This window comes from Cebus imitator, unplaced genomic scaffold (assembly GCF_001604975.1).
Source record: "Cebus imitator isolate Cc_AM_T3 unplaced genomic scaffold, Cebus_imitator-1.0 Scaffold75, whole genome shotgun sequence".
In the NCBI taxonomy this organism is placed as follows: domain Eukaryota; kingdom Metazoa; phylum Chordata; class Mammalia; order Primates; family Cebidae; genus Cebus; species Cebus imitator.
This window is the reverse complement of record NW_016107390.1, coordinates 5,545,276-5,556,329: the sequence shown is the minus strand read 5'-3', so window position 1 is coordinate 5,556,329 and position 11,054 is coordinate 5,545,276. Positions and strand designations below refer to the sequence as shown.

Here is an 11,054-nt window from a genome sequence, read left to right as displayed (position 1 = left end):
GAAAAAAAAAAAAAAAAAAAAATACAAAATACAAAAAAAGAAATCAACCACTAGTGACATCATGACATAGTCAGAAAAATATGAATGCTTCAGGTTCAGCATTTCATTCATTCAATTATTATTTAATGGGAAACCTATGATTAAGAATCCACAGAGGACAGATGATTGAAAATTTTAATCCTGTACTTGAACAGGACTCTCCAGGAAAAATCTTGTATTTCTGACAATCATGTATTTCCTCCCCGAAATCCTACTAGAAAATTTATATAGGACAGGATCTAAGATTGGTGCTGGTCAGGACATCAGAGTGAAAAAAGAACTACTTGATGAATGAGCTTTTCAGAATATCCTTAAGTAAAAGGAAGAAAAAGACTGAAAGCACATTTTGCGACATTTTGTCTAAAGACTTGTGTTGGATTCGTCAAGTCCAGTATAATTACCTTGCAACAGAGGCAGTGAGTTTGCCCCCTGCTCAGTGATCTCTCTCTCAGAAATAAACCAGAGTGGTCACAGTGTCAGGATTAGGAAGACGTCAAAAAAAATTTTTGGCTAGGTGTGGTGGCTGGAGCCTGTAATCCCAACATCTTTGGGAGGCCGAGGCGGAAGGACGGCTTGAGGCAGGAGTTTGAGGTTGTAGTGAGCCATGATCACACTATTGCACTCCAGCCTGGGCGACAGGGCGATACCCTGTCTCTGAAACAAACAAACAACAAAAATGGTTTCTTACCCTCTCCGGATTTCCTACTGTTTCAAATTCAGCCCAGCCTGCGCCCTACACCGGTCGGAGAGACTGAAGATCCGCAGCCTGGACTGCTGGCTAGTGCCTGTATGAGCCCCAGGAGGTACAGAGCACCGAAATAGGCTTTTATTTAATATGAATGTCCTCTATATTAAGGACTAAACACTTTGCTAAAGTGTGCAATTATCAATCTTTAGAGTGAGTTTCTGATGAAAGAAAATTACAAAATAATCATAGAGTAAAACGGACTTGGGTCTCAGTAGTCCAAACCAGCTGCGCAAGCTAAAGCCACTCCACCTTGGATGCTAATCCGCCATGCTTCTGATTCACTCCAGTTCCAGGAATGCCTCCAGGACCTCTACTTTCACCTTCACATACTTACATTTCCCGTACTTACATTTGCCCCTAGGCAAATTCCCTGTGTATATGAGCCCTGGGTCTGGAGGTAAGCATGGGAGTTCCACTGTCTTATCTTGCAACCACCTGAGTCACCATTTTTGTTGGTAAATGCCTATTAAATGTTTCTTTTGGCTGGGCGAGGTGGCTCACGCCTATAATCCCAGCACTTTGGGAGGCCAGGGCCGGTGGATCACCTGAGGTCAGGAGTTCAAGACCATCCAGCCTGATCAACATGGAGAAACCCTGTCTCTACTAAAGATACACAAATTAGCCAGTGTAGTGGTGCATGGCTGTAATCCCAGCTACTTGGGAGGCCGAGGCAGGAGAATCACTTGAACCTGGAAGGTGGAGGTTGTGGTGAGCTGAGATGGCGCCATTGCACTCCAACCTGGGCAACGAGAGCAAAACTCCACCTTAAAAACATAATAAAAATGTTAAAAATGTTTCTTTCTCAGAAACTGGATTTGTCAGCCTCTTTCTTTGGCTTCTCAGCTTCCTTGGCCTTTAGGGTTAGATTTGCATAGACCTGCTCACCACGAAACACCAGCTTCCATTACCCTTTATTCAGTGAACCAGCCTAGCTATAAAGTCTGCATAAAGAAGGAAAAAGAAGAAATAAAATTAAAAAATTCAGTGAACCAGCCAATCTCAGTAAATTCTGCTTTAGGATGACCACTCATTGTAAAATATCAAAAAGAGATAAACCATAAATGCTTGGCTACCTCATGCTGCTTTTCCACCCAGAGAAGACTGCTGAAAAAAATCGCGGTTCATCTGTAGTAAGCACTATGAGAAGTGCTTATTGCAGGAATGACTGGGAAGAGTCCAGTCATTGTTAGAGAAAACGAAACCTGAACCCAGGAGGCGGAGGTTGCGGTGGGCCGAGATCGCGCCATTGGCCTCCAGCCTGGGTAACAAGAGCGAAACTCCTTCAAAAAAAAAAGGAAAACTCATTTACATTAAAGGATATCTCCGTATGCACATGATATGTAATAGCAGCGAAAGGAAAAGCCTAGAGAAAAGAGAACGAGAACGTTTGCAAATGGTTTCCTCTTGGGGGCTGTTACTGTCTTCCATTTCTTTAGAAGTGCTTGAATCTTCTGCAGGAGCAAATCTTCCTATAGGACTTATGTGATACAATTGAAGCAACATTTTAAAAGAAAAACTGGATGGATTCCAAGCAGCTAATAGCAAAAGTATACTTGCTGCCGGGCGCGGTGACTCTCACCTGTAATCCCAGCACTCTGGGAGGCTGAGGAGGGCGGATCACCTGAGGTCGGGAGTTGGAGACCAGCCTGACCAACATGGAGAAACCCTGTCTCTACTAAAAATACAAAATTAGCCGGGCATGGTGGCACATGCCTGTAATCCCAGCTACTCGGGAGGCTGAGGCAGGAGAACTGCTTGAACCAGGGAGGCAGAGGTTGTGGTGAGCTGAGAGGGCGCCATTTCACTCCAGCCTGGGCAACAAGAGCAAAACTACGTCAAAAAAAAAAAAAGTATACTTGCCTTTCAGAGTTGATACAAGGATGCAGCCATTCATTCATTCACATTTATTCATTCAAGTCACAATTGTCAAGGTCATAAGGTGCCAGGCATCAAGGCCTCGGCAATGAATAAGACAAATGCAGTCCCTGGCTTGATGGAGCTCACATCCTAATGGAAAGACAGATGATAAACAGCTGATGATGACAAGTTCGGGAGATGTACTCTTAGAATACCTTAGCAAACCCACTTACATAGAACGGTCGGTTCAAGCCACCGCAAGCAGGTGAAGTTTAAGCTGGGGACTGAAAGGTGAGAAAGAGTCAATTGTACTTGAAGAGCTCTCCAGGACAAGGAAGGCGCAGACTCAAGGAGAGGGCTCCATATGTTCTAGAGAGGAGAAGAAACTCCCAAATGTCGCACAGATAAGAACAAACATTCTGAGCTTACCAATCTGTGTGACTGGGCCAGGCTGGGTGAATTCCCAAGGCACCAGAGCGGCAGAACACTGGTAGAGGTTGTCCCTTCCCTCACGCCCTAACCTGCCCAAGAAGTTTCTCAGGAGGCTCCAGGACCACGTTCCCCTGCCCAGGGGGCCAGGCTGACCCCGATGCAGTAAATATGAACAACCGAAAATTACTCAGGATCTTTGAAAAAATATATTTAAACTACCTTTTCTGGCTGACTCCACGAAGGTCTGCCGTCCTTCCCAAACCAATTCCCAATCTGTCTTTCTGTCCCCTGTTGCTGTTTTTTCCTTTCCAGCATTCTGGTGTAAAGGGATTGGTAAGCCCTGCAATGCCTCTCCAGGCTGAAGCGTCATTTTCCATCCCCGAGGGTCCCACACAAACACCTGCAAAGCTGACTCATGAAAGGACGGAGCCAGGGCTTTCTGGCAGAGGAGTGCAGGAGTGTGAGACAAGGTCAGCATTGTTTTGACTCTCACTAAAGCTATTGGAAGCAGCCTGATCATCTTCATCTGGGACGATGGTCCGTCACTAACTACACTATGTACATGTAGTAGGGAAAGAAGGAGCTATCAGCAGCTGACCATTTGCATCCTGGGGGGCATCTGAGGCTGATTTATTTGTGTGGAACTCCTATTATGAGATCTGTTCAGCAGGAGGGTCTGAGAATCTCTCTCTCTCTTTATTTATTTATTTTTTTGAGGCGGAGTCTCGCTCTGTCACCCGCGCTGGAGTGCAGTGACACGAACTCAGCTGCATGCCACCTCCGACTGCTGGGTTCAAGCAATTCTCCTGCCTCAGCCTCCCGAGCAGCTGGGACTACAGGCATGCACCACAATGTCCAGCTAATTTTTTGTATTTTTAGTAGAGATGGGGTTTCACTATGTTGGCCGGGCTGGTCTGGAACTCCTGACCTCAGATGATCCACCCGTCTTGGCCTCCCAAAGTGTTGGGATTACAGGCCACCGCACCCAGCTGAGAATCTCATACCTAGGGCTACCGCAGTAATATTCAGTTAGCATTTCTCTAAGGTCACTGTTTTATTCTGTAAACTTTTGCTTTACTCATCAAATCCTGGAGTTGTCATGTTTTCATAGAAAGCACAAAACTTGCAATCTCAAATATATGTGAGTTCTAATCCTAGAACCTGAGGGCTCTCGATATTCAGCATTCTCATATCCTTTTGCCTGCTTCAAAATTAAAATGAGAAAATAAATACGTGTAAGGTAATGATATCTACTAGTCAGCCTTTGCTGTGATAATAACCCCAGTTTTAGTAGCATTTGTTTCTCAGAGTTTTGCAGGCTGGCATTGTCTGGGCTGGGCTGGCTCTGGGTGTCTTCTCATTTGGGGAGTGAGGCTGAAGGAGCAGCTCCTACTCTCATGGAATCCAGCAGGACAACAAGAGGACTAGATGAAAGCTGGTCTTGGAACTAGCCTGCTGTCACTTCAGCCTAGTCCAAAATAAGTCCCACGTAGAGGAAGGAAGGGTGAATATGTGCTTAGTGATAATACAGTTGTCACATTAAGACCGAGAGCATGTTAGGCGCTTATTTATTTTATTTTATTTTTATTTTATTTTTTTTTAATAAGACGGGGTTTCACCATGTTGGTCAGGCTGGTCTTGAACTCCCAACCTCAGGTGATCCACCCGCCTTGGCCTCCAAAGTGCTTGGATTACAGGTGTGAGCCACTGCGCCCGGCCTTATTTTATTTATTTATTTATTTATTTATTTATTTATTTATTTATTTATTTTTGAGATGGAGTCTCACTCTGTCTTCCCAGGCTGGAGTACAGTGGTGCGATCTCGGCTCACTGCAACCTCTGCCTCTCGGGTTCAAGCTATTCTCCTGCTTCAGCCTCCCAAGTAGCTGGGACTACAGGCACATGCCACCACGCCTGGCTAATTTTTTGTATTTTTAGTAGAGACGGGTTTTCACTGTGTTAGCCAGGATGGTCTCGATCTCCTGACTTTGTGATCCACCCACCTTGGACTCCCAAAGTGCTGGGATTACAGGCATAAACCAGCATGCCCGGCCCATGGTAGGAGTTTAACAGATGTTTGCCACCACCCCTTTCCCAGTGCTTACAGTAGAATTTAATAAATGAATGGTAATAACCATAAGCCAACTCTGTTGCCAGCCCATATCTTTGCTTTAGCAACAGTCTAAGTGCCTGGATTCACTTCCCTCAGCTTCCTCACCATTCCCAGATCCGTTCCTGAATTCCTTATTCCAGATCCTTGCCTCACTTTCCTTTACAGCACGCTACTTGGTCTTGTGCTCTGACACCTGGTGATGTCCACACACGTTCCACCTTTTCAGTAATTGGACAAGCCCCAGGACCACATGGCTTCCTACTGTTCTGGCGCACCCAGGTCTCTGTTGGCTAAGTCCACTGTGACTTTGTAGATCGAGTATGGCCTCAATCACTAACTTTTTTTTTCCCCCTTTTTTGAGATGGATTTTTGCTCTTGTTGCCCAGGTTGGAGTGCAATGGCATGATCTTGGCTCACCGCAACCTCTAACTCCTGAGTTCAAGTGATTCTCCTGCCTCAGCCTCCAAAGTAGCTGGGATCACAGGCATGTGTCACCACGCTCGGCTAATTTTGTATTTTTAGTAGAAATGGGGTTTCTTCATGTTGGTCAGGCTGGTCTTGAACTCCCGACCTCAGGTGATTCACCTGACTCAGCCTCCCAAACTGCTGGGATTACAGGAGTGAGCCACCATGCCTGGGCTTTTAAAAAAATTTTATTTTTATTTTACTTTAAGTTCTGGAATACACGTGCAGAACGTGCAGGTTTGTTACATAGGTATACGTGTGCCATGGTGGCTTGCTGCACCTATTGACCCATCCTGTAATTACCTCCCCTCAATCCCGACCCCCCAGCAGGCCCTGGTGTGTGCTGTTCCCCTCCCTGTGTCCACATGTTCTCATCGTTCACCTCCCACTTATGAGTGAGAACATGCGGTGTTTGGTTTTCTGTTCCTGCGTTAGCTTACTGAGAATGACGGTTTCCAGATTCATCCATGTCCCTGCAAAGAACATGATCTCATTCCTTTTTATGGGTGCATAGTATTCCATGGTGTATATGTACCACATTTTCTTTTATTTATTTATTTATTTATTTACCTACCCTCACTGATCAATTTCCTTGCAATGTACCACATTTTCTTTACCAACTTCTTTGTTATTGAAAAAGTGTATTGGGGTCAGGCACGGGTTCAGATAGAATACTGGGTGAGAAAACAACTAAAAAAAAAAGAAACAACAACAAAATACTGAGTGAGAGATTGCAGGAAGGGTCAAGTGGTGAACTGATGTAAATTGATAGGCCAATCATGGTGGCTCACACCTGTAATCCCAGCACATCGGAAGGCCAAGGTGGATGGTTCACTTGAGGTCAGGAGTTTGAGACCAGTCTTGGTCAACATGACAAAACCTCGTCTCTACTAAAAAAATACATTTTTTTTTTTTTTTTTTGAGACAGTCTTGCTCTTGTTGCCCAGGCTGGAGTGCAATGGCAAGATCTTGGCTCACAGCAACCTCTGCCTCCTGGGTTCAAGCGATTCTCCTGCTTCAGCCTCTGGGGTATCTGGGATTACAGGTGCCCACCACCATGCCCAGCTTATTTTGTATTTCTTTTTTAGTAGAGACAGGGTTTCTCCACGTTGGTCAGGTTGATCTCAAACTCCCAACCTCAGGTGATCGCTTGAGTCTGGAAGGTCGAGACTACAGTGAGCAGTGATTGTGCCACTGTACCTCAACCTGAGCAACATGGCGAGATCCCATGAAAATAAAAAAAATTGAAAAAACAAGCTGGGCGAGGTGGCTCACGCCTGTAATCCCAGCACTCTGGGATGCCAAGATGGGCAGATCATTTGAGGCTAGGAGTTTGAGATCAGCCTGGCCAACATGCTGAAAACCTGGCTCTACAAAAATTAGCTAGTCCCAATAGCTGGGACTACATGTGGCAGGCATCTGTAGTCCCAGCTATTGGGAGGCTGAGACAGGAGAATCACTTGAACCCTGAGGTCCAGGTTGCAGTGAGGCAATATTGAGCCATCGCACTCCAGCCTGGGTGACAGAGGGAGACTCTGTCTAAAAAAAAATGTTAAATGTGGCCAGGTGCAGTGGCTCATACCTGTAATCCCAGCACTTTGGGAGACTGTGGCAGGAGGATCACTTGAGGTCAACAGTTTGAGACCATCCTGGGCAGCATGGTGAAACCCCAGCTCTACTAAAAGTACAAGCTGGGCAAGGCGTCTCATGCCTGTAATCCCAGCACTTTGGGAGGCCGAGGCTGGTGGATCACAAGGTCAGGAGTTCAAGACTACCCTGGCCAATATGGTGAAACCCCATCTCTACTAAAAATACAAAAGTTAGCTGGGCATGGTGGCTGGCACCTGTAATCCCAGTTACTCGGGAGTCTGAGGTAGGAGAATTGCTTGAACCTAGGAGGCGGAAGTTGCAGTGAGCCGAGTTGTGCCATTGCACTCCAGTCTGGGTGACAGAGCGGGACTCCGTCTCAAAAAAAAAAAGTTAAAAAAAAGTTAAGTGTGTCATAAGAACAGAGAGCCTTAAATTGGAGGCCAGGGAAGGTTCTTGCAGATAATGGCCTTTCTGAAACGTTCTCAATCAGTAAGAGAAGCATCCTCTAGAGGTTGACTGCAGAGCCCCCTCGCCCTTTCCAGGTCATTCATCATTCCCAGACCCTGCCAAGTGAACTAAACATGAGAGGCAATCACAATCGATTAGGAGACAGATCAATTGTTCAAAGAACATAAAACAGTAATCTGTTCACTGTGGAATGTAGCAATTAATCAGCTCTAGAGGATGACTGAGTTGGCCAGGTGGAGAGGTGAAGGAAGAGTGTTCCAGGTAGAGGAACAAGGTCACATGCTGGAAAAACAGAAATGCAACTACCATGCAGGAACACAGAGGAGCCCACCGCTCAGGAGGGCAGGAAGTGGGGAGAGAAGCAGCGGGAAAGGTGGGCCCCGGCCTTGGTGTTAGGTTAAAATGATTGAACTTTTCTTTTTTTCACTTGTTTTAAACCAAGTTTCTCCCTGTCACCCAGGCTGGAGTGCAGTGGTGCGATCTCAGCTCACTGCAACCTCCATGTCCTGGGTTCAACCAATTCTCCTGCCTCAGCCTCCCAAGTAGCTGGGATTACAGGCACCCACCACCACGCCCAACCAATTTTTGTAGAGTAGAGATAGAGTTTTACCATGTTGGCCAGGCTGGTCTTGAACTGCTGACCTCAGGTGATCCACCCACCTTGGCCTCCCAAAGTGCCGGGATTATAGGCGTAAGCCACTGTGCCAAGCCTGAACTTTTCTTTCTTTCTTTCTTTCTTTTATTTAATTTATTTTTGGGATATGTCTGTGTGTGCGTGTGTGTGTATGTGTGTGTAAGAGAGACAGACAGAGAGAGAAAAAGGGGAGTAGGGGTGAGGGGGTCGGGGCTGGATTCAGGGTCTCACTGTGTTGCCCAGTCAGGAGGAGTGTAGCAGATCATAACTCACTGCAGCCTCCAGCTCTGAAGCAATCTCTCACCTCACCCTTTTAAGTAGCTGGGACTGTAAGCGGCCACCCCACATAGCTAATTTTTTCACTTTTTGTAGAGAAGGGGTCTGCCTCTGTTGCCCAGGGTAGTCTGAGACTAATGGCCTGGAGCGATCCTTCCGCCTCCGCCTACCAATATGCGGGGATTACCGGCGTGAGCCCACGCCCCCGGCCGCAGTGGACTGGGCTTTATCTTAAGGTAAGATAAGGGTGTTAAACATTTTAAGGAGGGCAGTGCCATGATGAGATTTTTTTTGTTTAGCAAGATTACTTTTTTTTGTTTTTTTAATTGAGACAGAATTTCGCTCTTGTTACCCAAACTGGAGTGCAATGGCTCGATCTCGGCTCACCACAACCTCCGCCTCCTGGGTTCAGGCAATTCTCCTGCCTCAGCCTCCTGAGTAGCTGGGACTACAGGCACGCGCCACCACGCCCAGCTAATTTTTGTATTTTTAGTAGAGACGAGGTTTCACCAGGTTGACCAGGATGGTCTCTATCTCTTGACCTAGTGATCCACCCACCTCGGCCTCCCAAAGTGCTGGGATTATAGGCGTGAGCCACCGCGCCCGGCCGCAAGATTACTCTTAAGGCATCCCTTGGACATGTTACAGGAGAAAAGTGAGATGATCAGATTTTCCTTTTGGAAATAATCCCTGTTCTGTAAGGGGCCGAATGAGGTCTGCAGGTACCGACGGAGGGTCCCATGCAGGGTTTTCTGCAGGAGAGTGACAAGATGACATCTGCATTTTAAAAGGATCACTCTTCTAGAAAGACCTGAAAGGTATAAAATGATAAACAACTAGAGAGCCAGAGGAAACGGACTCAAGGTGGGAGTCAGGCCCTCCGCCATGTCTTCCATCCGCTTCCTGTGCCAGCGCTGCGACCAGGCCCTGAAGCTGAGCTGCTCCTCGGAGTCCGGGGCCCTCCCTGCAGCCCCGGCGCTCACCTCCGGGCAGGCTGAGCCCAGAGACGCCCAGGAGCCCGGCGCCACCAGGGAGGTGACAGGCGCTGAAGAGCAGCAGGATGGTGCCTCCGGCCCACCCCTTCCAGGGGATGGCTGTGTGTCCAACCACAGTGCCGGCATCTTCACCCTGCTGGGGAGGCTTGGTGCCATGCGGACGCTCGGCAGCATCCAGAAGGCAGCTGGTGACATTTTTGACATCGTCTCTGGCCAAGAAGATGTGGACCATCCCCTGTGTGAAGAGTGCACCGACAGTCTTCTAGAACAGCTGGACTTCCAGCTCGCTCTCACCGAAGCGGAGAGTCAGAACTACCAGCGCTGCCTGGAGAGCGGGGAGCTGGCGACCAGCGAGGAGGCGACGGAGGCTCTGCGGGCGGAGCTGCGGGACCTGGAGCTGCAGGAGGCCAGGCTGGCCCAGGAGCTGGAGGATGTGGATAGCGACCATGCGAGAACAGCCGCAGACCTCGAGGCAGCCCAGGCAGAGGCTGCGGAGCTGGGCCAGCAGGAGAGGCAGGACTACAGGGACTGCAGTGCCTTGGAGTGTCAGCAGCTGGAACTGCTTGACCAGCTGGGGCACCTGGAGAACCAGCTGCAGTATGCCAGGGTCCAGCTCGACCAGCTGGAGGAAATCAACTGCTTCAATGCCACATTTGAGATCTGGGCGGAGGGCCCCGTGGGCGTCATCAATAACTTCAGGTTGGGCTGCCTCCCCACTGTCCCTGTGAGCTGGAAAGAGATTAATGCTGCCTGGGGACAGGCGGCTTTGCTGCTCCTTGCCCTTGCCAATACAGTTGGACTGGAGTTTCGGAGGTATCGACTCATGCCCTGCGGAAGCCATTCCTATCTGAAGTCTTTGACAGATGACCGCACGGAGCTGCCCTTGTTCTGCCACGGGGGGCAGGATGTTTTCTTCAATAACAAGTTTGACCGCGCCATGGTGGCCTTCCTGGACCTCATGCAGCAGTTCAAGGAAGAGGCTGAGAAGGGTGAGTCGGGCCTCTGTCTGCCCTACGGGATCCAGGTGGAGAACGGCCTGACGGAAGACACTGGCGGCCTCGGGAAATGCTATTCCATCAGAACCCATTTGAACACGCAGGAGCTGTGGACAAAGGCGCTCAAGTTCATGCTCATAAATTTCAAGCGGAGTCTCACCTGGGTTGCCTCAAGGTATCATCAAAAGTAGTTTTGTTTCTTTTCTTTTTTTTGAGATGGAGTCTTGCGCTGTTGCCCAGGCTGGAGTGCAGTGGCACGATCTTGGCTCACTGCAAGCTCCACCTCCCGGGTTCAGGTGATTCTCCTGCCTCAGCCTCCCAAGTAGTGGGGATTACAGGTGTGCACCACCTCCCCTGGCTAATTTTTGTATTTTTAGTAGAGATGGGGTTTCACCATGTTGGCCAGGCTGCTCCTGAACTCCTGATCTCAGGTGATCTGGGG

The 11,054-nt window shown here is 48.2% G+C and overlaps 1 protein-coding gene across 1 annotated transcript; it reads left to right on the top strand.

The window, feature by feature from the left end:
- Window positions 1-9,507: 9,507 nt before the first annotated feature.
- BECN2 (beclin 2) lies at window positions 9,508-10,803 on the top strand. The gene has a single exon (XM_017531968.2). It carries the CDS (start codon window positions 9,508-9,510, stop codon window positions 10,801-10,803), a length of 1,296 nt encoding a protein of 431 aa, XP_017387457.1.
- The last annotated feature ends 251 nt before the right edge of the window (window positions 10,804-11,054 follow it).